Here is a 27,985-nt window from a genome sequence, read left to right on the forward strand (position 1 = left end):
CGCTCTAAGGATCAAATTAGATAAAATACATATGAAAATGCTAAAACCTGGGCTTCCCTGGTGGCGCAGTGGTTGAGAGTCTGCCTGCCGATGCAGAGGACACAGATTTGTGCCCCGGTCTGGGAAGATCCCACGTGCCGCGGAGCGGCTGGGCCCGTGAGCCATGGCCACTGAGCCTGCGCGTCCGGAGCCTGTGCTCCGCAACGGGAGAGGCCACAACAGGGAGAGGCCCGCGTACCGCAAAAAAAAATTAAAAAAAATAAAAATTAAATAAAAAGCTAAAACCAAATTAAAGGAACCTCCACATATACGTGGCTAAGCGCAAATGCAACCCCTGGTAATAATAATCAGGACTAATATTAAGATTCAACTGGCAAATGGACAAAAACCATACCCGGTCACCACCACGTATTTCCCGTCGGGCTGGTGCTTCAGGCGTTCCAGTACTGACAGCAGGACTTTGGCCTTGGTTTCACCATACAATTCTATCTCTTCAGAGCTCAGACCAATTTCTCGAGCCAGGTTACCAATGGGCTTTGGCTTGCAAGACCGTGATATATCAATGTCACTTAGGAGAAATATAGAAAGTATGTATCAACCTTTATTCACGGGACTCAATCAATGCCATCCTAGTAATGACCCACCTCAACCACGTTCGGAGGGGGCATACACATAACCATGGTATCCATCAGCTAAAACCCCACCATCCACAGTGTGAAAACAGCAAAAGCTTCTTTTACCTTGGCACGGGTGTCTTCAGGTTAAGTTTGTTATACTGAATGATCCACTTCCCTGGCTTAAATTTCTCCAGGAAACGCTTTGCACTCTCTACCGTGCTCTAAACAAAATGACACAAGTGGAACTGAGAAGAGGTGATGATTTTAACCTCCACCTCAGTTCCTAGTCCTGGTCACTCAAGTTCAATCACAAAATGAACAGCTTCAGGATCCGCCTGTTAACATGCTTCAATTCGAGGCCGGAGTCTATAGGCAGCAGGATGCCCTGGGCTGCGTGCCTCACCCCCACCAGCTGGTGTGTGTTACAAAGGGCAAGAAGCCAAAACATACTGAGTGAAGCTTGTACTTTTTTCCCCTTAAGTTATCACATTCCAGAGTAAATCAGAATCATGCTACCCCTCCTACTTCCCTCTATTAATACGACTGATTCTACTTCTCTCTACTTCCATTTCCTTTTTTTCTTCAACAGATTCACATCCTTACTTAGATTCTGAGTAGGTTCTATGACATTTCTACTTGGGGAGAAATGCAGTACCTGGAATTCTATCAGTTTCGTAGAACTATTACAGAAACGTCCATTCACACTTACCTGCATTAGCATCACCACCGTCATTGGCCCGACGCCACCAGGAACAGGAGTAATGAAGCTTGCCCTCTCCTTGGCCTCCTTGTATGCCACATCACCCACAATTTTCCTCCCACTTGATTTTGTATCATCTGGTCAAAGAGGTAAAAAAATCAAAGCACAGTCTCAGAATCACAATCTTCATGTTTATTTCTAAGTTATGTGATCAATTACAACAGCTTATTCCAAAAACTAAGTCGAGTTTAGGGTGTGTAGTCCCATCTGGTTCAAGTGCCTACTTTACTTAAAAGCTGTGGGATGTGATAAAAGCTCCCCATTTATGATAAAAACTCTCCAGAAAGTAGGCATAGAGGGAAGTTACCTCAACATAATAAAGGCCAAATGTGACAAACCCACAACCAACATTGTTCTCAATGGTGAAAAACTGAAACCATTCCCACTAAGATCAGGAAAAGACAAGGTTGCCCACTCTCACCACTATTATTCAACAGAGTTTTGGAAGTTTTAGCCACAGCAATCAGAGAAGAAGAAGAAATAAAAGAAATCCAAATTGGAAAAGAAGAAGTAAAACTGTCACTGTTTGCAGATGACATATTATACACAGAGAATCCTAAAGATGCTACCAGAAAACTACTAGAGCTAATCAATGAATTTGGTAAAGTAGCACGATACAAAATTAATGCACAGAAATCTCTGGCATTCCTATACGCTAATGATGAAAAACCTGAAAGAGAAATTAAGGAAACACTCCCATTTACCACTGAAACAAAAAGAATAACATACCTAGGAATAAACCTACCTAAGGAGACAAAAGACCTGTATGCAGAAAACTATAAGACACTGATGAAAGAAATTAAAGATGATACAAACAGATGGAGAGATATAACATGTCCTTGGATTATAAGAATCAACATTGTGAAAACGACTATACTACCCAAAGCAATCTACAGATTCAATGCAAGCCCTATCAAACTACCAATGGCATTTTTCACAGAACTAGAACAAAAAAATTGCACAATTTGGGCTTCCCTGGTGGCGCAGTGGTTGAGAGTCTGCCTGCCGATGCAGAGGACACGGGTTCGTGCCCCGGTCTGGGAAGATCCCACATGCCGCGGAGCGGCTGGGCCCGTGAGCCATGGCCACTGAGCCTGCGCGTCCGGAGCCTGTGCTCCGCAACGGGAGAGGCCCGTGTACTGAAAAAAAAAAAAAAAAAATTGCACAATTTGTATGGAAACACAGAAGACCCCGAATAGCCAAAGCAATCTTGAGAAAGAAAAATGGATCTGGAGGAATCAGTTTCCCTGACTTCAGACTATACTACAAAGCTACAGTAATCAAGACAGTATGGTACTAAAAAAAAAACAAAAAACACAACAAGAACAACAAAAAAACCAGTATGGTACTGGCACAAAAACAGAAATATAGATTAATGGAACAGGATAGAAAGCCCAGAGATAAACCCACACACATATGATCACTTTATTTTTGATAAAGGAGGCAAGAATATACAATGGAGAAAAGACAGCCTCTTCAATAAGTGGTGCTGGGAAAACTGCACAGCTACATGTAAAAAAAATGAAATTAGAACACTCCCTAACACCATACACAAAAATACACTCAAAATGGATTTAGACCTAAATGTAAGGCCAGATACTATCAAACTCTTAGAGGAAAACACAGGCAGACACTCTATGACATAAATCACAGCAAGATCCTTTTTGACCCACCTCCTAGAGAAATGGAAATAAAAACAAAAATAAACAAATGGGACCTAATGAAACTTAAAAGGTTTTGCACAGCAAAGGAAACCATAAATGAGACGAAAAGACAACCCTCAGAATGGGAGAAAATATTTGCAAATGAAGCAACTGACAAGAGGATTAATCTCCAAAATATACAAGCAGCTCATGCAGTGCAATAAAAAAAAAAAACCAACAACCCAATCCAAAAATGGGCAGAAGACCTAAATAGACATTTCTCTAAAGAAGATATACAGATTGCCAACAAACACATGAAAGGATGCTCAACATCACTAATCATTAGAGAAATGCAAATCAAAACTACAATGAGGTATCATCTCACACCGGGCAGAATGTCCATCATAAAAAATCTACAAACAATAAATGTTGGAGAGGGTGTTGAGAAAAGGGAACCCTCTTGCACTGTTGGTGGGAATGTAAATTGATACAGCCACTATGGAGAACAGTATGGAGGTTCCTTAAAAAACTAAAAATAGAACTACCATACAACACAGCAATCCCACTACTGGACATATACCCTGAGAAAACCATAATTCAAAAAGAGTCATGTACCACAATGTTCACTGCGGCACTATTTACAATAGCCAGGACAGGAAGCAACCTAAGGGTCCATTGATAGATGAGTGGATAAAGAAGACGTGGCACATATATACAGTGGAATATTACTCAGCCATTAAAAGAAACAAAATTGAGTTATTTGTAGTGAGGTGGATGGACCTAGAGTCTGTCACACAGAGTGAAGTAAGTTAGTAAGAGAAAAACAAATACTGAACACTAACACATATATATGGAATCTAAAAAAAAAAATGGTTCTGATGAACCTAGGGGCAGGACAGGAATAAAGACGCAGACAGAGAGAACGGACTTGAGGACACGGGGAAGGGGGAGGGTAAGCTGGGACAAAGTGAGAGAGTGGCATTGACATATATACACTACCAAACGTAAAATAGATAGCTAGTGGGAAGCAGCCGCATAGCACAGGGAGATCAGCTCGGTGCTTTGTGACCACCTAGAGGGGTGGGAGGGAGACGCAAGAGGGACGGGATATGGGGATATATGTGTACGTATAGCTGATTCACTTTGTTATACAGCAGAAACTAACACAACAATGCAAAGCAATTATACTCCAATAAAGATGTTTAAAAAAAAAAAAAAGGCTGTGGGATGACAGGTGTTTGCTATCTCCTAGGGAGAAACTTACTTTACCTGCAAAATTCCACAAGATGCTTAAGTGGTTTTTCAGAACCAGGAGAATCCTTTTGTCTTCTGTCAGGTGGCAAATAAAATACCAACTGTGTTTTATGCTTAAAGCCAACCACCAAGTATACAATGAGCACCTTTTAAAATGTTAATTTGCCAAGGCCTTCAAAGGAATTTTTTGGGTGCACAAAGCCCCAGCTATATCGCAGCTGCCAGATACGGTTTCTACAGCAACTGTCAGCATTTTGTAAGCTCCAGGCACGAGCTGGAGGAACAATTCAACATCCAATTCCAAAGACGAGCAGCTACTTAAATGTATGCAAAAAGGCAAAGAATATAATTACACTCCCGTTAAAAGGATACAAGAACTACAAATCTTAGCAGCAAAGAACAGCTATTCAAGAGAACAAAACCCCATGATGCATCACTGCTCACTCACTCCTACACTTGGCTTCAGTGCACTTCCAGGAGGGGCTGGGGACAGGGCTAGACCTTGTGGTTGGTTCTAAGGCAGGACCTGGTAAGATCTTAGCCATTTCACCTCTTTGATCAGATTGCCACAACTAAGAAAGGAAGCCTCAGGATTCAGCCAAAAAGCCAGAATTAAGCGACTTCAGCTCTAGGATCAGCTCTTTCACTAACCTCGAGTCTCCAGCCCCTGTGGGCTCCTTACTGATCAGAAGTCCAAAGGGGCAAAGAAGGATGAACACTACCTATTTCACAAGCTTGAGGAGAATCACGTAAATTGTGTGTGTTTCTTGAGATTGAAAAAACACTCTCTGGGCTTCCCTGGTGGCGCAGTTGTTAAGAATCCGCCTGCCAATGCAGGGGACATGGGTTTGAGACCTGGTCTGGGAAGATCCCACATGCCGCGGAGCAACTAAGCCCGTGCGCCACAACTACTGAGCCTGTGCTCTAGAGCCCGTGAGCCACAGCTACTGAAGCCCACACACCTAGAGCCCGTGCTCCGCAACAAGAGAAGCCACTGTAATGAGAAGCCTGCGCATCGCAACAAAGAGTAGCCCCCGCTCGCCGCAACTAGAGAAAGCCTGCGCGCAGCAACAAAGACCCAATGCAGCCAAAAATAAATAAATTTTAAAAAAAAAGAAAAAACATTCTCCAAGCATAAGGGTTTCTCTTCCTACCCTAGATAACATTAGATATTTTCTATATGTACTCTCAGGAGCTGGTGAACACAACCTCTTGTGATGGTTTCAGGCTCTAGATTATAAGGCAGCAGGCTACGGCAATGGCAGAACACTTCCTCTCATAATGCCAGGGAAATAACGGTTGAGGGTTGCCCTTGCATGGGTTTCAATTGTCTAACACACCGAAGTTAGCTAAAAATACCCCTGTACCTCCTTCTATTTATGAATGTTAGTCACTTTCTCCGTGTGTTTCTGCACATACAGGAGACACGTCAATTACTGCACAACCTCACGCTGCACTGGGTGAGCTCAGCTCTGCTCCTTAATCAAATGCTATCAGGGCTGGCTTCAGTGCCCTGTGATGTATGTACAGGGTTTCACGGAAGGTGTGATGTGGTCAGTGGAAAAGTGACTCTGTCTCTAAGCACGTGGCTTCAGTAACCATCAAACATTTTGCTTATCTATCCCAGCCCTAGAATTTCTCTTTCATCTGGAACTATTAGTGCAAAACTACTTAAGATCCAGCTGAGGGACTTCCCTGGCGGTCCAATGTTAGGACTCTGCACTTCCACTCCAGGGGGCATGGGTTTATAATCCCTGGTCGGGGAACTAAGATCCCGCGAGCTGCACGGTAGAGGAAAAAAGAAAACCCAATCCAGCTGAGCCTTGAGTCCTTCGCATGTAATTTGGGGGCCCCAATAACAGGGTCCAGTATAGAAGCCACTACGCTGGATAGGTTGAGACTGGATTGAGAGGGGTTAGGAATCTGTTCCCCCCTTTTATAACCCTTCCAAATAAAACACTATTAATCCAGCCCTTTTCAAATTATCTTTAGTAAACCACCAGGAAGAACACTTTTACATGCTTCTCTGGCCAATACTTTCTGCTCTGTACTTGAATCTTAAAAAAATATTCCTCAAAAAAAACCCCAACAAAACAAAAACCCATAACAAAAAAAAAACAACAAAAAACTACGTACCTTAATTCATCCTTAATTTGGAAAATAAGATGTCATCCCTGAAAGGACCATGCAAACGATTTAAATCAAAATATGAACCAAGAAGTGGCCCAGTTGTGGAAAGTGGTGTTTCAAGAGTGAACATTTGAACCCTCCTGCACTGTTGGTGGGAATGTGAATTGGTACAGTCACTATAGAGAACAGCATGGAGGCTCCTTAAAAAACTACAAATAGAGCTGCCATACGATCCGGCAATCCCACTCCTGCGCATATATCCAGAGAAAACCACAATTCAAAAAGATACATGCACTCCAATGTTCACTGCAGCCCTGCTTACGATAGCCAGGACATGGAAGCAACCTAAATGCCCATCAACAGAGGAATGGATAAAGAAGATGCGGTACATATATACAATGAAATACTACTCAGCCATAAAAGAGAACGAAATAATGCCATTTGCAGCAACATGGATGGACCCAGAGATTGTCATACTGAGTGAAGTAAGTCAGAGAAAGACAAATATCATGATATCACTTCTATGTGGAATCTAAAAAAAGGGGTACAAATGAACTCACCTACAAAACAGAAATAGAGTTACAGATGTAGAAAACAAACTTTGGGTTACCAGGGGGTAAAAGGGGAGTGATAAATTCGGAGACTGGGATTGACACATTCACACTATTATATATAAAATAGATAACTAATAAGGACCTACTACTGTACAGCACAGGGAACTCTACTCAATACTCTGTAATGGCCTATATGGGAAAAGAATCTAAAAAAGAGTGGATATATGTATGCCTGATTCACTTTGCTGTGCACCTGAAACTAACACAACATTGTAAATCAACTATACATCAGTAACAATTAAAAAAAAAAAAAGGAATGAACACTTGCAAAGAGCAGTCTTTAGGTCCTCCCGCTCACCCTCGGGTCTGTAACAGTGATCCTGCCTTCCTTGGGGAACAGTAACGATACTTATTCACCTATATCCCCAGGATCAGAAAAAGTACAGCTGACCAGGAGGAAAGATACTGCTCTGACCTTATTCATACTTTACCTTCTACATGAGGAATAAATGTGAATAGGAGGTTAAGTTTCATGTGTAAGCCATACGAGACTCAAGAGCCCTACCCAGGTTTTTCTTCTTTCCTCTCTCAAATCCAGTCTAAAACAAAAAAAGTCAAAAGCAGAAATATGATATAGAAGATGCAAGGTTTTAAACAGAATGAGCTTGAATGTCACGTTGCAAGTACTGAAAGTGAGGAGTTGTAGGACAGCAATTTCTTTATCACCCATCAGATAATTACACTACAAGAAAAGGAGTGATCAATTATGAGCTACTGTCTTAAAAACATGGTACGGAGAGTGGGAGGGAGGTTAAAAACGGTGAAGGCTTGACAGTGACTCATGTTCCTGGCAGCTTAGTGACTATATTTCAAACTTGAGATGGGAGGGGAGGAAAAAGAATATTCTTGCTATAACTCTTTTTAACATTCCAACAGATATGGCTGCCAGCAGTCAGAAGGCACACGCTGGACACGGCACCTAGAGGCAGACTAGTGGAGAAAAGGCACAGGACACCAAGCATGAGTGACATACAATGAGAGAAACACCAAGTTCTGCGGGAGGGGAGGGAGGGAGAGAAGGAGTTTGGAAGAAGGAGAGATCATCTCTTTTTTTTTTTTTTTTTATCATCTCTTGCTGAAGGAAAATCAGACAAGGTTTGGAAGGAAGAATGGACATTTTGGACAGAGAGGAGGTGGGGAGGAAGTCATTGGAAGTGATGATCACGGTTGCGCTTTATTCAGTTGTGTAGCCCAAGGCCTGGAGTGGTGCCTGATGCACAGAAACAGTCGCTTGATTAAAAATTGTTCCTTTTTTTTTTTTTAATTTTTGTTTTTATTTATTTATTTATTTTTTTGTTCCTTTTTTGAACCCACGAGGTATGTATACAAGTATTCACTGAATTGTCCTTTCAGATTTTACATTTGAAAACTTCATGAGGAAAAGAACAGCCTGCCCCACTAAAGATGCAGGCAGAGGGGCAGCAAAGTACAAACAGGCATGTGCAGGAGAGCATGTGGTCCATTTTACAACAGTTTAAGACAGGTAATCAAAAAGTGTGTGTGAGAAAGAAGGCCACAGAGGTGGCTGAAACTAGTATGGGGCTAAGGAGTCTGGCAGGTAACACGGAAGAAAGAGGCTCACAGGTCCACATCAAGACCCATAAACATGGCAAGAGTGCACAGATGGATCTGAGTGGGAGTCAGCTGGCCGTAGGGAGACCAGGGAGAAATTTATAGCAGTGCATCCAGCAGAGAGGGTGACTCTCAGTGGTGACACTGAGAACAGAGAAGAAAGGGAAAAAACTCATAAAATTTAAAAACGGATCCATACATGGAACGATTGGGAGGGAAACTAAAAGGTTTCAGACTTGTGGGAAGGAAGAATGGTGATGATATCACTAACCAAAACGGCGCAGTGAGGAGTAACTTAGGGACGAGGATACAAGGACAGTTTTGGACATGACTATAATGTTGGCTTTATCCTTGACCTAGAAACAGCCCAGGCCAAACATCTTTGCAAAGCCCTAACTAGAGGACTCTTGACACAATGTGTCCCTCTCCTGGAGTCTCACAGCACTTTGCAAAGATCACACTATATTTTAACCATCCTTAGTTAAAATCCATCTCTACGTGATGATGAAGCGAGAAATCATCTTGCCTCCTCTCCCACCCTCTCCCTGGACAAGGTCATCTTGGACTGCACGGCACGGCACAGTGGCTAAAATCACAGGCTCTTCCTGCAAGGGGCAACTATGCCGTCTACTAACTTCATGCCCCCATGGGTAGGCTGATCACTCTAAACCTTAGCACTTCAAGCCTAAAATGGGACAAGGGGTTCTCGCTTGGGCTTCATCTTCCTCTGCCCAGCCCGCCTCCAGAAACCACCTTTTTCCCCCAGCAACACTCACCTGGGACATAATTGATTCCACAGTCGATGACTATTGCCCCAGGTTTGATCCATTCCCCTTTCACCATTTCAGGCTGACCAGTTGCAACTACCAGGATGTCACCTTTACTTACCTAGGGAAAGACAGTTCTGACTTCAGAAACTGAACAGTGAAACATAAAAAAAATCCAGAAGTGGAAAGGACATCTATAAGCTTTGTATGAAATTCTTCATTGTCGTCAGCTATTTTATGCAGGCCACACACTGTCTGACAGCTCTTCATATACTGTGCTCATTCCTACACACGTCAAAACCTCCCCTTTCACTACATATTTTACTGAATGGGGAACCTGATGAGAACCTTTGAGACAGGGAGGAGTACAGGCTTGGAGCCACAGGCCTGGGACAACGTCCCTGAATTACATGACACCTGGAGACTGCCCCCTCTTCCCCAGAATGTGGGGACCACCACCTTCAGCAGAGCATTGCTTGGGGAGGATTAAAGAGGTGCTGGGCCTCTCTTCTGGTCTGTCGCCACATTTAAGAGACTGCACTGTCAATGGGATGATTCCTGGGAATCATTCCTGGGAATTCCTGGGCTCAGGAATCTGATGCAGGGGTCAAGAACAAGCTGTGACCGAGGTCACAAGACCACTGTCCATAACCCGCTCTGGACACCTCCACCTCTGAGACCACCCACTGTCGCATACGTGGGATCTGGCTGCCATGGGTCAATCCCAGTTCCTATACTGCTAACCCCTATCTACCACCAGATGGACTGGCACAGAAAGAATACAGTCCAAACAAAAATCTGCATAGACTTGGACAAGTTTTAAATTTTAATTTGTTTCTTCATCTTCTAAAACAGACAAGAATCACAGAATTGTTAGAGGGGTTAAACACGGTAATGAGGTAATAAAGTACATGGCAGCTTCTGGCACTTAAATATGAACCATCCTCATTAGGCAAGAACCCCTGCCACACGCAGGAACGGGCATGCAAACGCGCGCGCGCGATCCCTTACCTCCTCGCCTAGGTGGGCAGTCTTGGAGTGGCAGGTGGTCACTGTGGCGTGGCTCCACAGAAGCAGGTCATGCATTGGGGCACCAACTATTTTACTGCGCCCGACCACCACAGCGTGCCTTCCAGCGATCTGCACCCCTGAAAGAAAAGCCAGCGTGCATCAGAGAACTGGGGGAAGCTGCCCTCCTTCGCATGCCACCTAAATGGGAGAACTCAGGACAAGTGCACAAAAGCAGGTTCTTAGCATCAAAAAGCAATCTTCCTAAAACCATCCCTTTGTTGGCTACTCAGGGTTTCAGCTACAAGTTGAGACTTGTACATGTGTCCTTCTTGCTGTGGGTTTCTGAGAGGAGCTTAAGCCAAGATCCATTCATCGAGTCATAGGAGAGTGGGGAGAAAACCTACACTCAAATCAGAAAGAAACCCTGACATACAGCTAAACAGCCATATGGAAGAAGAGGACATATTACATTACATGGGAAAAACAGTTATAGGAAACAGGGTGAACGTAATGGGGTGGAGGGAAATTAGATTAGTATCAGTAACCCTTTAGTTCCTCATCCAAATTTCTCTTTTGGCTTAGGGCCTGAGCCACAGGATTATTTGCAGGGAAGTGATAAAGGGGAACTTAACTGTAGTAAAAAATTTTCTTTTTGTTTACTGAGCACCCATTCTTCTGGCATTATCCCAATGTCCTTTTCAGGACTGACATACTCTCCTCAGTAGAGATGGTGTGGGTGAACACCCAAGAGTGAACAAGTGACCATATTTCATCCCCTGGACAATGAGATCCATCCCATGACTCTTAGGCACAAGGATGCAACAGGCTGGAGCTGCTCGGGGCCACCAAGTAGAGCTCAGAACGAGCCACCACGCAAAGGGGAGCGGAAATAAGGTCCTGAGGACTCTACTGAGCCCTTCTATCCAGCCCCACTGAAGCGGACTCTTCCTTAAGGCAGTTTATGTTTAAACTGTGCTTCTTGTTTAACATTGACTCTATCCAAAAAAGGTAAGTTTCTATATAATGCTAACATCATGAACATCTAGAAGTAAAGGCCTCAAAGTGTGAAGTGTTTAGAAGGTAACTTTCTATACTTTTTAGGGTACAGTAAAGGACCTGAAGCTGCATTAGGGCAAATGGTCGCTTCAATATCAACAAGAGGAGGTGGGGAGCCTACAGCTGCCACGGCTCATGGGATTTTTTCTGTCAAGTTGGAGCACACTGTGTGCTAAACATGCCGTAGAGTATACATTTTGCTGTAGGACTGAACGATGATAGCTGTCCCAAGGCTACAGATTGACCTTTCCTTGCCAGCCACAGAAAATTTTTCACTTACGTTAGCTAAAACTTTCCACTTTAAATTTCTGATCCACTTCCTTTAAACAGGGTGCACTTCCTTGTAAAAAATAACCTCTGCTAAAAAGTATTCATGATGAAATTAAAATACCAAGAGGCTGACTAGGTAACGGGGTAATACGGCCAATTATCGAAGGAATCCATTTCCCAGATCTACAGCGGTGACTCGGGGCCCATTCTGGGATTCAGACTTTTCACTTTGCACCCTACGGACTATCTGAATCTTTATTATCACATAGGTTACTTTTTCACACAAAATAAATTGCTTTGAACTCAAATAACTCTGAGTTCAAATCTTGGCTCTGCTGCCTCTTGGACAAATTACTCAATCTCTCTGAGAATGTCTTCTCAGCTATTAAACAATAAGAATACCTACCTACTTCATAGGGCTGTTGAGAAAATGAGAATTTAGGTAAAGAAGCCCCTAGCACACAGGTCCTGTGCCAATCAAGCCCACTTATTTAGGGCTCACAGTGTATCTCCCCTATACCTCTGAAGGTCAAGACCAGGCTCCATGAAATGGTGCTTTGTTTTTGTCTGTTTGTTTTTACCTGTCTCCTTGATGAGTTCCAAGCATCCTTTGGGTGTACAAGGGATGAAACAGTCATTTAGGTCACCTCTAGCAAGTTTTCCAGCACTGATGCTAGTCAATCTAAAACAAGGAAAGTGATCGGCGTCTTTACTCTTTAGAACCAAAATGATGTGTTCCTGAAGTAGAAATACATTATAGTCGCAATCATGCAATATGGTACAGAAAGCCAAGTCACACTCACCCGTCCACATCCTTTTCGGGTGCAATAGCGTTGAGCAATGCTTCAGTGTTAATGGGATTCTCTGAATCTAAAGGTAGCTGCACTATGAAACCATGCACATTGAGGTCTTCATTCAAAGATGTAATGCACTTTAACACCTAAAAATAATACCACATACAACTTATATACCACATAGAAATCAACAGGGTGGAGAAACACTTTCCAGGTCAGAAGTCCCATTTTCCCCCCGAGAGTTTAACTGTAGTCCTCTCAGAATGTACCTTGCCTTGGATTCTGAGAGCAACTCTACCTTAACACAGAATGTAACCTTCAGGTGTCTTGCAAGAAATCCAACAAACAAAAGAGCTAAGAACTTTAATAAACTATTACTGCAACAGTAAAATCCATGGTACCATCACCCAAATCAAGATTTCTGTGATGACAGAAATGTTCTGTAATTTGTACCTTACAATAGTGGCTACTAAAATACTTGAAATGTGGCTTGGTTCAACTGAGGAACGGAATTTTAAACTTTATTTCATTTTAATTAAATGACCACATGGGGTTAGTGGCTATCCTGCTGGACAATGCAGATGTAGAACATTTCCACGACCTCAGGAAGTCCCTTTTCCCTCCTGCCGCTTCCCAGTTAATCCCCCACAGTTCTGACTTTACTAACCCATGATCTGTTCTGCCTATTCTTGAACATCACAGAAATGAAATATACATTTCATTTTTCAAGTGCAGGTAACAACAGGACAGTGATCAGTTTTCAATGAACATCGCAGGTGATTTGCAAACAAATGATGCAGCAATCACACTGTGAGTACCAAACATTCATACCTAGCACTGCCCCATTTACTCTGTGGGTATTTTCAAAGATTTCCTGAAGGCTGAGTCTGTGAAGAAAGAATTACCTGGAGGTTTCATGTATGCTGAATGCATCAGTCCCTAAAGTTGCACTAAACTAAAACCAGAGAGGAAAGCATTTCAGCTGCCCTCTTAACAGTTGATTCTTAACAGCTCACCTCAGATTCTGTGGCCGTTCGCGGTAACTTAATGTGCGTGGCTTTGATCCCGATCTGCAAGAATGAACATTTAAAACAGGTGCATGGCAAAAGGACTTGAGACATGGGCCCATTTCTTCTACAGATGTGACTAAGACAAACCAGGAGGTGGCAGGCATCATTTCACCCTCATATATCCTGAAGAACGAGTCTCTCACTTTGACCCATCCATCGTTTACTTGTTAACTGTCACCACAGCACTTAAGCAGTTTTATGTCCACTATTCCTGCTCTTTGTTTTTTTGTTTTGTTTTGTTTTGTTTTTGCGGTATGCGGGCCTCTCACTGCTGTGGCCTCTCCCGCCGCGGAGCACAGGCTCCGGACGCGCAGGATCAGCGGCCATGGCTCACAGGCCCAGCCGCTCCGTGGCATGTGGGATCTTCCCGGACCGGGGCACGAACCCGTGTCCCCTGCATCGGCAGGCGGACTCTCAACCACTGTCCCACCAGGGAAGCCCTGGTGGGCAAACCAGAGGCTGAAGCTCTGTCACCCATTTCTAACTTGCAAAATACATAAACTGAAGCATGCTGTGGGTGATAAAAGTTTTTGTGGGGGGAGCACAAAGGGGAAGGGGTGGCAGACAGGACCTGGGGAGGGGGAGGGGTAAGAGTGGAGGGCGGGGGCGTTGGCGCCGCTGTTCTGGGCTTTACCTCTTCAGCAGCCTTCAGCTTCACATTTATATAAAGATTAGAATCATCTCTGTTGCCGACCTAGAAAAATAAAGACATGCAAATCAGACGATTAGGGAAAGGCAAAGTGTATGGAAAAGCTTCTAAACTTTTAGTTTTGACAAAAGGAATATTTAATCACGAGACTCCTGTTAGGGTGGACCTAATCCTAGCTCTCACGGAAGAGACGCCCACGCCAGGCAAAGGGCAGTCTGCTGCCTCAAGACAGAGGAAGAAGCATGCAGAAGCCAAATCCCCTGCCCCACCATGCTAGGTCTCACTATGTTCCCTGTTTCTTTAATCACGGACATATTTAGTTTTCCACTGTAATCATTTATCTAAAATTTTCCTTTACAAATATTTTTCCACGTTTCGGTGGTTGACATTTGTCCTTTTCAAAGTTGAAACGTCCTCTCGGGGTGATATGCCACAATAAGTTTAGTTTCTCCCAAAACTGCAGAGGGAAAAACGGTACGTCCTTGACACCAAAGGTAACTGATGCATGGTTGCTTTAAACAGGACAACTGTGGAGAAAGAAGCTGGCCCTAGGAACAGAGTATCTCCAGGTCTGGTCACGCTGATGCAGTTACTGGAAGCTCCCCTCAGGCTCACAGAGCACGGCCTTACTCTTAGCTGCAGGTGTCCTTTATAGAGAAGTCTCAGTTTTGCCAGTGCTAATTTGAATTTCAAGAGCCAGATGAATGCGGTGAGGGGAATTTGATTTTTCTATGGGTTATTTGCACCTAAGTGCATTAGGTGCTTCCTGTGGGGCTTCCCTAGAATTTTAGTGCCTCTCATGTTTCATTTTTGTCATTTTATATATATGACCTTTGCCCCTATCATCCAACCTTCATTGATTCAGTTACCAGATTTAATATACTCTGGGATTTTTAGAACAAAGTAGGAAACAGAGTACTGTTTTTTCATTTTTATTAATATTGTAAACAAAGAATTTTGCCTGCCATTTCAGTTCTATAAGGATCAAGTCATTAGCCCCTGCAGTTGCTGACCTGCAAGTACACCCTGAAAGGAATTCAGGGTGCAGCATTCCATGTTTTGGAATATACGGGCCCCTTAGATAGTTCAAATGCATGTCTTAGGAAGAATTTCAATGACCCCAGATTCTTGCATCTTCCCACACATAGAAAAGCCCTAAAAGTATTAACTGAGGGGACTTCCCTGGTGGTGCAGTGGTTAAGAATCCACCTGCCAATGCAGGGGACATGGGTTTGAGCCCTGGTCTGGGAAGATTCCACATGCAGCAGAGCAGCTAAGCCCGTGAGCCACAACTACTGAGCCTGCGCTCTAGAGCCAGCGAGCCACAACTACTAAGCCCGTGTGCCACTACTGAAGCCCACACACCTAGAGCCCATGCTCCGCAACAAGAGAAGCCACTGCAATGAGAAGCCCGTGCACCGCAACGAAGAGTAGCCCCCGCTCACCACAACTAAAGAAAGCCCGCGTGCAGCAGCGAAGCCCGACACAGCCAAAATTTAAACAAATGAATAAATAAATTTATTTTTTTTAAAAAGTATTAACTGAGATAGCTGATCCTGTGACCAGCAGTAGCCTTTCACTGAGATCTTGACTGCCTGTATCTCCCAGCCCAAATTCACACACACACACATTATCTATATACTGGCTCCTCCCCTACCTCTTTGGAACAGTTTCTCTGAGCAATTAGAGACTGTCACTGTCTCCTAGGCTATAGCACTCAGTAAGACACTGAATAAACTCAACTCACAGCTCTCACGTGGTACGTTTTTTAAGTTGACAATATTTATAACTACAATTAGTTATTACGACTTAACTCGGAGATTAAATGGTTTTATCACTCACTGCCGGTTTTTTTTTTTTTTTATAAATTATAACTTGTCTGTTCTATACTTTATCTTCACCTCTCATGTAGCTAAATGCAACTGTAAGTCACTTTTCCAGGAATGGCGTGTGGGCATTTTCCTGAGTCTGTGTGCACCTGAAAATATTTCTCTGCTGTCTTTGCACTTGAAGGCACTGAGTTTGTTTGGCTGAGTTTGGAGTCATGACATTTTCCTTCAGAGTTGCTGTCTTTGGCATCTAGTGTGACAGAAGTCTGAAGTCTTTTGTTGTTGTTCCTTTATAGGTAACTTTTCTGTCTGAATGTTTCTGAAGGAATTTATCTGAAACTCCAAAACTACCACCAGTTTTTTAACAGAAAGCTTAACAGTTATGAGCATATGTCAAAATCTTACTGTAATCCTAATGCAAAGAAAAAGACCTCTTAAGATCCAGTTCAAATATTCTCATCTAGGCATTTCATAGGGAAAAATGGTTATATAATCATTGATAGACTGGATGCAAAAAGAATGTTTAGTTGAAGAACAGTAGATTCTTGACTGACAGGCAAGTGGGTGGATGGCCTACTGGTTTCCCAGAACAAATCTTAATCCCATTATAGTTTATTTAAAAAAAATCACTTAAGCATTTTATCAGAAATACCAATTTCTTCCTTGAAGGACGTGAATTACATCATCCAAAAAACGTCCTATTGAGACAGAAAAGGAAGTGGGCAGGGCACAACCATTACAAGAATGACACAACCATTAAGAACAGGATACCACAAAAATTGGTTAGAACACATTAGGTCCAAGATGGCGGAAGAGTCTACTTCCAGTGGACCTTGAGCCTCATTATACACTCATTGTAATACATCAGCATATGCTAAATGACACACCCATGGGTGCCATGACAGTTCCGAGGCTGACCATAAAAGGCCCAATTCCTGGAAGTCCCTGCCCTTCCTCCAAAATACCTGGACTAATCCTCCCACGTGTTAGCCTATGAAATTACCCAGCCCATAAAAACTAGCCACCCCCACACCACGGAACCACTCTCTCCTTTTAAGATGGCCTACGCTGTCTATGGAACGTGTATCTCTCTAAATAAACTTGCTTTCACTTCACTATGGCTCACTCTTGAATTCTTTCCTATGCAAGGCCAAGGACCCTCACCTGGCGGCCTGTCTGAGGGACTCACCCGAGACCTGGGATATGACCATCCTCTTGTGCCCCATTTTTCCTACAACACTATCGTAGAACAAGTTAGGGATTTTTTTTTTTTTTTTTACACCAGGAATCTACAAACTGTTTCTGTAAAGGGCCAGGCAGCACATATTTTAGGTTTTTCAGGCCACATACTCTGTCATACCTTCTTTTTTAACCATTTACAACCTGAGCAGTTTTGGACATGGGCCACAGTTTACCAATCCCTGTTTTACACCATAAAATATCTTGGGCATTGGTCTACTGATTAATTTTTCTTCTGCTCCAGGAGCCTTTTGTAAACATTCAGGCCAATTGAGTTTATTTTTTTTGTTTTGTCCATGTCTTTTGTGAGGACTGAATAATTTACCATCTATAAAGCGCTTTAGGGTTTCCCTGGTGGTGCAGTGGTTAAGAATCTGCCCGCCAATGCCCGCAAGCCACAACTACTGAGCCTGTGCTCTGCAACAAGAGAAGCCACCGCAATCGCACACCGCCAAGGAAGAGTAGCCCCTGCTCGCTGCAACTAGAGAAAAGCCCATGCGCAGCAACGAAGACCCAACACAGCCAAAAATAAAATAAATAAATTTATAAAAAGCACTTTAAATAATACCTGGTTGGAAGCAAATGTTATTATATTATTAGTAACTATTTTATGGAAATACAGCCTCATTTGTATCTCTCTTTTTTTAAAAAATTTTTATTCATTTTTGGGCTGCGTTGGGTCTTCGTTGTGGTGCATGGGCTTCTCATTGTGGTGGCTTCTCTTGTTGCAGAGCATGGGCTCTAGGTGTGTGGGCTTCAATAGTTGTGGCTCGTGGGCTCCAGAGCACAGGCTCAGTAGTTGTGGCACACAGGCTTAGTTGCTCCGCAGCATGTGGGATCTTCCCAGTCCAGGGCTCAAACCCATGTTCCCTGCATTAGCAGGCGGATTCTTAACCACTGCGCCACCAGGGAAGTCCATCATTTGTATCTCTTGTGATGAAAAGCCAAGTCTTAATTTCCATTAAATATTTAACTATTTGTAAGTTATCAGTCCGCTGTTTTAAAAGAAATTCCAACTTGTAGGTATATATGCCTGGACCAGATCCTGAATATCCTTAATACAATGCTAATGAATTAGAAAAACGAATGGGAAAAGCAAATTGATTTTGGAGACAGATAGAGCTGGGTTCGTATCCAGACTCAGTACCTTCATGTCTGTGGCTTTGGGCAAGCTACCCAAGATCTCTGACCACCAGTTACTGTTACTGAACACAAGTTAGGGTGCTCCAGGCACAGTGAGGCCAAACAAACTGAAATGTCGGAGTTTGGAGCAAAGAAAGGTTTATTGCAGGGCCAAGCAAGGAGAATGGGTGGCTTGTACTCTAAAACCCCAAACTCCCTGATGGTTTTGAGGGAAATGCTTTTATAGGCAAAATTTGGGTTGAGGGCTACAGGGTATATGACTTTCTTTTGATTGGTTGATGGTGAGGTAACAGGGCTGTATTCCAGGAATCTTATGCTCAGCCTGTAGTTGCCATCCTCCACCTGGGGGTCTCAGTTCTGCAGAAGAACTCAAAGATATTGTTATGTATATTCCCTGAGGAGGAACTAGGACCCTGCCCCAAGGCTGTGCTACACCACTATTTCTAGACTGTTCCTCCCATGTTTCTGCATCCCCTCCCTTCCCTGATTAGCAACTGTTTGAATCTGTCCTATGGAACTCAGGGAAGGTCAAGGAGGCTGAATGAAGCCTATTTCCAACAAACAAGATATGGGGGACACAGGAAGGATTTGTACCAGGGAGGGTCCTGCTCGGTTTCATACAGCTCCCATCTTGCAGGGGTAGTATAAAAATCAGAACCACTAGTAATATATACAAATCATTTGAACTACAGCAGTCACTCTACATAAGCAGTACTGTTGTTCCCTCTGTAAAGGATGGGGAGAGTGGGTGTAGCTAGATGGACTGTGATCAGATTTGCATTTTGACAAGGGCTACATTTGCAGTTAAAAGGACTGAAAGCATCCAGATCAGAAGCCTGTAAGCAGCTGACCAGTGGCCCAGAGGGAGGGAGCAGTAGAAATCAAAAGAAGGGAAGATATCCCAAGAGCTTATGAGAGGCATTACCAATAGTACCTTAGTCCCTAAGGGGATGTAGAGAGCAGGGAGATGCCCAAAAGAGACGGCTCAGGTTTCTAGTTTGAGTGTGTGGGAAAATGGTGGTGTCTGTCACCAGGATGCAAAAAAAACAAGAGGTCTGAGGTGGCACAGATGTGATTACAACATAATCTGTGAGCCTTGCATCATAGAAAGATGTTGATTCTGGTGCTAAAGTACAAGATTAATATATTCTACCACTGTTTTATTGCAAGGACATAAGAGACAAGCTGCAGAACAGTGTTTATGTAACAAAAACACTTTGCAATCAATAAATTTAAAATAGGAGTTTGGAAGTCAATTTTTAAAAAGCAGGAAAAAAAACCCCTCGATATTGCTACAAAAAGGTTTACAGAAACAGATTTCTTGTCTACGACATTTACTCATCCTACAACAAACAATTCACAAGAATAAGCCAAGAAATAACTGGTCCCACAAAAGTACCAAGTGGACACCCACAACATATACCTTCGATTCTTAGTAATTTGCAAAAATGGAAAATCCACCACAGCACAGGACATACCCGGCAGAACAACAGGCCTTCTGTGCTTTTCTTCTCAACTAAGGCCTCTCGGATGATGAATAGCAATGGGGGAAAATATTTAAGTACTATTCACTCTGAAATTCTTGATGAACATGGAACAGAAACTTAGCAAGGGATTAAATGATATACATGGAGACATACATACAGAGAGAAATGTGAAGTGAGAAAGCAGGTGTTTCTGAAGGGAATTTCAAATGCAAGCTATCAGTTTCCTGTCATCCCAATCAACCCTTCAAACATTCATTTGTACATCTGGCCATATGACACATATTTATTAAATACCTCCTGCCTATTTATTGAAGGCCTCTTACTGGATGAATCTGGAGCTCTTGAAAGAAACCTCAGATAGGAAGTATTCTCCCATGTAGCTATGGGACTGGGGGAGCTCACTTAGGGAAAAAATAAGGTAGAAAAGAAGTCTGAGGGCTGAGCGTTGAGGTATTCGAGTGGTCTAGGTATCAGGAAGGTATCAGGAACAACAAGCAAAAAAGATTAGAGAAGGAGTGATGTCCTAGAAGCCAAGAGCCTAGAACCAGAAGAGATCCAGGTTTACAAGTTCCTGACCTACAGCTGATATCTGGGGTCAGATAAAACTGCGTAAGGCAATGGCTCCCAAAGTGCGGTTCACACACTTTTGCCGGAACCCCAACACCCTTTCAGAAGATTTGCGAGTGCCATAATACTATGATGTCATTTGCCTTTTTCACTGTATTGACATCTGTATTGAGGCTGCACAAGTTAGGCTGTGTAAGACTGCTGATGACTTAGCACTAAATCAAGACAATGGCACCAACCTGTACTAGTCACACAGTCTCAGTAAAAAAAAAAGACACCAATTTCACTTAGAAGTGCTCTTGATGAAGCAGTAAAAATTATTTTTATTAAACATTGACCCTTGAGTACATGTCTTTTTAATATTCTGCATAAAGAATGGGGAAGCAATCACAAAGCACTTCTGCCACATACAGAAGTGGTTGTCACCAGGAAAGGCACTTGAGCTTTCTTGCCTTGCAAGCAGAGCTAGCAGATTTTTAAATGGAACACCATCTTTACTTAAAAGAACAACTGACAAATAATGATTATTTGGGCTTGAATATTTGGCAAATATTTTCTCAAAATTGGATAAAGTGAGCCTGCTACTTCAAGGAAAATAAGTAATAGTATTAATTACCAATGACAAAATTTGAGCTTTCAAGCAAAAATTGGTATTTACGTACTCCTGTGAGCTTGACAACTTCTCAACACTTAAAGACTTTTCTGATAAGTTTGTTGGTGATATTAATGATTATGATTTTTAAATATTGCATAATGAAACGTGTTAACATTTGGAAGACCTGCACAATTCAGTGAACCATTATTTCCCAAATGGGGAATGAAGGACATAACAAAACCAGACACAGGTAAATAGCCATTCAAACTGCAACATGAAACAAGATTTTGATTTAACAAAGTATGAAAGTTCACTGATAACAGTTTCAGAGTCCACACTGCAACTACCTTTTAAAAACTTTACTTACTGAGTCCTTATAGTATTAAAGAAAAATATCCACAACTATCTGGGAAGACTATTAAAAGAACTCTTCCTTTTACAACCATACATCTGTATAAGGTCAGATGTTCTCCATATATTTCAATCAAACCAGCATAGCAAGAGACTGAATATAGAAGTAGATGGGAATCCAGCTGTCTTCGATTAAGCCAGACAGTACAGGGTTTTGCAAAAATGTAAAACAATGCCCCTCTTCTCACTCAATTTTGTTTCTAGAAGTTACTTTGTCATAAAAATGTTACTTATGCTAACACACAGTGAGCTTACTCTTGGCATTTTAAAATATACAAATGTCTTTAAAACTCTTAGTTTTAATTTCTAAATAGTATATATCAATGGATAAATCCATATAAACGAAAGTTTACGGGTGTAAAGTGGTCCTAAGACCAAAGGTCAAGAGATACTGGATTAGGGAAAGGTACCCACAGAGAACAGCAGAGGGCCAGGACAGGCCAACACATAGAAGTTGAGCTGAAGAGGAGGAGCCTGCAAAGAGAAACTGAAAAGGTCTGAGGTTTCACAGAAGCCAAAAAAAAAGAGGAAGCGCTTTGATGTGCCTGTTGTCTTAAATGCTATCGAGAGATTGAGAAAGGAAGAAAGATATTAGGAGAAATACACTATCACAATACCTGTAAAATTGCCAGACCTGGTGTGAAACCAGGTGCTTGCTCCTTCATCTGAATGACTTGGTTCTTCAGTCTCTCCCTTATTTGCCTAGAGAAACAGGAAAAAATTGGAGTTAACATTTAATGTTTCAAGCCACAAATAAGCAATGTGTATTACTGGACGTATTTCTCTTTTAAATTAAAAACACCTTAATTAACAGACATTATCTGATATAATATGTACTCTGTACCACCCATCAATTTTCCAGGCCTCAAGTAGACATGGAACTTTTCTAACTCTTATTGACACTGACTGGGCCATGGGGTATGGGCCAGTTTAAAACATACTAGTTGAATATATAAAATAGACAATCAACAAGGACCTACTGTATAATACAGGGAACTCTACTCAATATTCTGTAATAACCTAAATGGGAAAAGAATCTGAAGAATAGATACACGTATATGTATAACTGAATCACTCTGCTGTACACCTGAAACTGAAACATTGTAAATCAATTAACTCCAATATAATATTAAAAATAATTAAAAAAAATACTAGTTGATGCCATTCAAAATCATACAGTGAACAAATAAAAACTTGGACCAGCACTTCTGGAAGGCTGCTAATCCTCATCTTTTTCAGCCTTTCCACTCTTCAGGTGCTGTAGGAAAAACGTTTGCAGGAAAGAACTCAAGCTCACACCTTCTGCTCAACCTACCCTACCTAGTAAGATGATCACAGGGTATCCACATAAGGCTGAATGATAAATCAATGAATCCCACTCTGAATTCAATATGAATTTACAAATTATATCCTAATTCACAAAAGAATTTTCCTTACTCAAGGTTGAAAGTATAACCTCTTGTGAAACAAAGATACATCAACTTACTAACACACAACTCTCAACAATACAATAAGACATCAATTAATTATATTACATCTATAAGTAAACATTCAAAGTAGTCCAACCTTGTCCAGTTACGATACAGTTATTAACTTGAACAGGATCTGTCTCTCCTGAAGAACCAGTTTTGTCATTTATCTTTTTTCATCCTAACCACACTTGACAAACAAATATACCCGGACATTAGCAAGCATCTCTTCCCTCATCCTAATTTGGTTACTCCCTTCCCCAGTTCTCCACACTTGACAAATATCTGGCATAAAAAGGCACAGGAGTCACAAAAACAGATTATGTGTATTAGCCTAGTAAACGGTAAGAATGTTGAACGATACAAGAAGTCATACCGAAGACTTCAAAATCTTCTAAGCTAATAGACTTGTTTTTTCAAATCAGTATTCTATAAATCGTATCGTTCAAAAGAAGTATTAATTGACTGTTGGATTTCCTTTTACTGGGCTCTGACCTGAACAGAGGCCACAATTCTGCCCTGACACAAGATAACAGGAGATACTATAGCTGCCAAGTTTTCCCTAGGCTGCCACTGAAACTCCCCAGCAGTTCCAGCCACAGCTGTTTCTCCTGCATGATGATCAAAAGTGCTGCCCGGGGAGCTGCAGAAGGTCTGTCTCTCCCAGGGGCCAAGTTTCCAGACTCCACTCTCTCCTCTCCCCTTCCTTCCCCCAACCACTGTATGATCACAAAGTGCTAAGCAAAGGTTTCCACTGCTTCTCCTTAACCCTCTAGACCCAAACAAAACCCACGGTTTGGGGTGGGGGTGGGGGTAAAGAGCCCACCATTCCTGGCACAATGTGAGACAGTAAGGAGACAGAACAGTGAGAAGAACTGAACACGTCTGAGACTCTCAATAACCCTCTGAAGTACGTGAGGGAGAAAAAGCTTTCTTATCCCTGCTCACAGATGTAGACACAGGCTCTAAGCAGTCAGGTCGGGTGGCTTTCCCAGGGCCAATTTACAGAAAGAACAGCAAGTGCAAAGGCTCTGAGTGGGTAATTGAGGCCCAAGGGGAAGCAGTAATCAAATGAGGTATACAGTCATTTATTTGAAATGTGATGGGAAGCCATTAGAGGGTTTTCAACAGGGCTGACATGATTGGACTTACATTTTTTTTAAAATAGATCTTTATTGGAGTATAATTGCTTCACAATACTGTGTTAGTTTCTGTTGCGCAACAAAGCGAATCAGCCATATGCATACACATGTCCCCACATCCCCTCCCTCTTGAGCCTCCCTCCCACCCTCCCTATCCCACCCCTCTAGGTCATCGCAAAGCACCGAGCCGATCTCCCCGTGCTATGCTGCTGCTGCCCACCACCCATGTATTTCACATTTGGTACTGTATGTATGTCGATGCTACTCTCACTTCACCCCAGCTTCACCCTCCCACCCCATGTCCTCAAGTCCATTCTCTACGTCTACCTCTTTATTCCTGCCCTGCAACTAGGTTCATCAGCACCAAGAATATGGAACACTTCATGAATTTGTGTGTCATCCTTGCACAGGGGCCATGCTAATCTTCTCTGTATCGTTCCAATTTTAGTATATGTGCTGCCAAAGTGAGCCCTGGACTTACATTTTTAAAGGATTATTCTGGCTGCTGAATTGGGAACAGACCCGAGAGGGAATGGTGAGAATCAGGGACAGCAGCAAGAAGTCACTGCAATTGCAAAATCCAGGCCAGAGGTGATGGTGGCTTGGATTAAGGTATCAGTGGTAAGCTGGCAAGAAGCAGATGTATTCTAGATATACTAAACATGAAACACAGAGGAAATGCCAGGGCTACAGATGACTCTCAGGTTTTGGGGTGTGTGAAATGGAGCTGGGAAGACGGACAACTACAAATACTTTAAGAACAGAGCAGACTTCATACTGATACAGTGAATTTATTTACCAAATCTTATAAGGATTGTAGAATAAGTAAGCATTTGAGACCCAAGGAAGGAATCTAGGGACAAATAAAAATAATACTTACACCCAGCAGGTAGCAAGCTACAGGAACTCAGTACTACAAGGTGGTATAGGTGGAAAATGTTGTTTCAGCCCAGTAGGTTAAGAGCAAAGAACAAAATGTTCTGTATTTTCTATGCTATAATTTAAATGGGTCTAAGTATGCATTTTTTTCCCCTAAAAAAGATTATAGCTTGAGATCGGTTATACTGACTCCCTTAAACTTTTTCTAAGAAGCAGGACTGTTTTAAAAGTTGCATTAGCAGGGATATTCTTCCAACTACAAAGATTTGTTTAAAAGCTAACACTTGGGCCTCTGAGACATGACCAGAATAGCAATGAGACATTTTTAAGTCTCATTTTAAGCCACAATCAGCAAGAACTAGACAGCCCAGAACACTAAAGCAACCAGTGGAAAATTTTCTGCCCTGGTGAGGAAAAAAGAAAAAAAATCAAGACAATTGTAATTACGTCTCTGTTAAGTCCCTTAAAATTTTTTTCCTGCCCGGTTTTCTTGACTCTCATCACAGAGTCAAGGATATGTGATACAATCACATATCCTACAATGCACGGGACAAAGAACAACAAAGAATTGTCCAGCCCAAATGTTAATAGTGCCCAAGTATGAGAAACCCTGCTACTGGCCAATAAAATGCAATGTTTGTGGTTATCTTTTCTAAGGTGCAAAAATCACAGTGGAAATCATTTATAGTTCAACCTGTCAAAATTTGTTTGAATCTCTATGGATAAGAGTTATTTGCGTGACTATCAGTTTTCTCCAAGTTGACTTCTCCCACATATAGTTGTCAAAGAGCCTAGTCAACAAAAGTCAAAGGTGTACATCCCTACAGAATCGCATCACCCTTGAAGAGTCCTAGTCAGAGCCTAGTATCTCTAACAGTCACCCAGATCTCTTGCCTCAAGTCTTGTACAATTATTCCTCAAAAAGTCCACTATGAATTCCAACTCATTCTGTTTTACATAATGGCCTATTTTCAAATTTTGGACATTTTATGATTGAGAAAAAAAAAGTATTGCTAAAATAAAATGTAACAAGGACATTTCAACAGAAGCTACAGGTAGGAAAAGGAGGCAGTAATGGGTATTTAGCTACATGGCTAAGAAATCTACATGACGGGAAAAAAGTTTCCCAGTCAACAAACACTGAAATGTAGCACAGGCTTAGAGGAATTTGCAAGTGATCTTCAAAAGGTCCACAGAGGGGACTTCCCTGGTGGCGCAGTGGTTAAGAATCCGCCTGCCAATGCGGGGGACATGGGTTCGAGCCCTGGTCCGGGAAGATCCCACATGCCGCGGAGCAACTAAGCCCGTGTGCCACAACTACTGAGCCTGTGCTTTAGAGCCCGCGTGCCACAACTGCTGAGGTGCGCACGCCTAGAGCCTGTGCTCCCCAACAAGAGAAGCCACTGCAATGAGAGGCCAGCGCACGGCAACAAAGAGTAGCCCCCGCTCAATGCAACTAGAGAAAGCCCGCGCACAGCAACGAAGACCCAATGCAGCCAATAAATAAATTAATTAAAAAAAAAAAAAAGGTCCACAGAATAGGCCTTTAAGTAACTAATCAGAGAAAAATCAAGAACATTCATCTTCAACATGCAGGGCTATTCTAAACAAGGACAGACATTTCTCACCCTCCCCCACCCCCACAAGGAGACTGTTGTTATAAGATTTTACAATGCAGTACAACACAAATGTCTGATTTCATCTGCTTTATTTTCATTTTGTTCATTTGCTGTTTTATGTTTCATTACAACTGTTACACTGCTAAAAAATTCTTCAAATTTTCTGAAAAACTTAACATGTAGTTCCTTGTAAAAACAATTGAGGCCACCTAGTGTTCCAAGAAAGGCATATATTTCAAATTCCTAGTTAGTTAAGTCAAATTAAAAGATTAGGGCTTCCCTGGTGGCGCAGTGGTTGGGAGTCCACCTGCCGATGCAGGGGACACGGGTTCGTGCCCCGGTCCGGGAGGATCCCACATGCCGCGGAGCGGCTGGGCCCATAAGCCATGGCCACTGAGCCAGCACATCCGGAGCCTGTGCTCCGCAGCGAGAGAGGCCACGACAGTGAGAGGCCCACATAACGCAAAAAAAAAAAAAAAAAAAAAAAAAAAAAAAAAAAAAAAGATTAAATTACGTCCTTGTTGAAGAACATATTTGCAAATGATGCAACCAACAAGGGCTTAATTTCCAAAATATATAAACAACTCACATAACTCAATAAAAAACAAGCAACCCAATCAAAAAAACGGTCAGAAGACCTAAACAGACATTTCTCCAAAGAAGACATACAGATGACCAACAGGCACATGAAAAGATGCTCAACATGACTAATTAGAGAAATGCAAATCAAACCTACAATGAGGTACCACCTCACACTAGTCAGAATAGTCATCATCAAAAAATCTACAAACAATAAGTGCTGGAGAGGGTGTGGAGAAAAGGGAACCCTCTTGCACTATTGGTGGGAATGTAAATTGGTGCAGCCACTATGGAAAACAGCATGGAGGTTCCTCAAAAAACTAAAAATAGAGTTGCCAAATGATCCAGCAATCCCACTCCTGGGCATATATCTGGACAAAACTATAATTCAGAAAGATACATGCACCCTTATGTTCACAGCAGCACTATTCACAATAGCAACACATCCAATAGCCTGGCTGGGTGGCCAGCAGAAGGTCCCACTCTCAGGAACTCTCACTTGCTCTCCTGCACAGGCTCCCAGAGTGAAGCCAGCTTTGACAGTCAAGGTTCCATGGACCTTCAGAAAGGCCCACACTTTGGAGCTCATTACAGGCAAATCGTTTTAAGCACAAAAAGGCCTTCAGGTACTTTGTCTACAGGACAAAATGAAAAGCTTATCAACTTCACTGTGGTGAGCAAACTCTTTTTACAGAAAATAGTTCTTCTAACCCTGTAGCTAAACATATAGTCATGGTTCCATTTTTATCTTTGAACAATAGGATACATTCTAATTTTAAGGCTCAAGATAATAAGCCAGCTGCCACAGATAAAGCTTGG

General features: G+C 42.3%; 1 protein-coding gene and 1 non-coding gene across 6 annotated transcripts in view; both read right to left on the bottom strand.

Moving 5' to 3' along the window:
- MTHFD1 (methylenetetrahydrofolate dehydrogenase, cyclohydrolase and formyltetrahydrofolate synthetase 1) overlaps window positions 1-27,985 on the bottom strand; it is a 58,020-nt gene that overhangs the window by 24,569 nt on the left and 5,466 nt on the right. For 4 of the 5 annotated variants that reach the window (XR_004525047.2, XM_033851067.2, XM_019922740.2 and 1 more), the window contains exons 2-11: window positions 22,096-22,180; window positions 14,193-14,252; window positions 13,505-13,558; window positions 12,498-12,634; window positions 12,276-12,376; window positions 10,369-10,505; window positions 9,367-9,478; window positions 1,327-1,454; window positions 741-838; window positions 395-568 (exon numbers count right to left, since the gene is read on the bottom strand). Coding sequence is in view for 4 of the 5 variants with exons in the window: in XM_033851067.2 (XP_033706958.1) it covers window positions 395-568; window positions 741-838; window positions 1,327-1,454; window positions 9,367-9,478; window positions 10,369-10,505; window positions 12,276-12,376; window positions 12,498-12,634; window positions 13,505-13,558; window positions 14,193-14,252; window positions 22,096-22,180 (1,086 nt within the window). In the remaining variant the exon portion in view is untranslated. Of the gene's footprint in view, window positions 1-394; window positions 569-740; window positions 839-1,326; window positions 1,455-9,366; window positions 9,479-10,368; window positions 10,506-12,275; window positions 12,377-12,497; window positions 12,635-13,504; window positions 13,559-14,192; window positions 14,253-22,095; window positions 22,181-27,985 lie in introns of those variants that run through there. The other variant, XM_073800378.1, reaches the window with a different exon arrangement.
- LOC117311520 (U6 spliceosomal RNA) lies at window positions 24,455-24,561 on the bottom strand. Its single transcript, XR_004525715.1, has one exon. It is a non-coding gene; the product is annotated as a U6 spliceosomal RNA (small nuclear RNA).

Source organism: Tursiops truncatus, chromosome 2 (genome assembly GCF_011762595.2).
Source record: "Tursiops truncatus isolate mTurTru1 chromosome 2, mTurTru1.mat.Y, whole genome shotgun sequence".
In the NCBI taxonomy this organism is placed as follows: Eukaryota; Metazoa; Chordata; class Mammalia; order Artiodactyla; family Delphinidae; genus Tursiops; species Tursiops truncatus.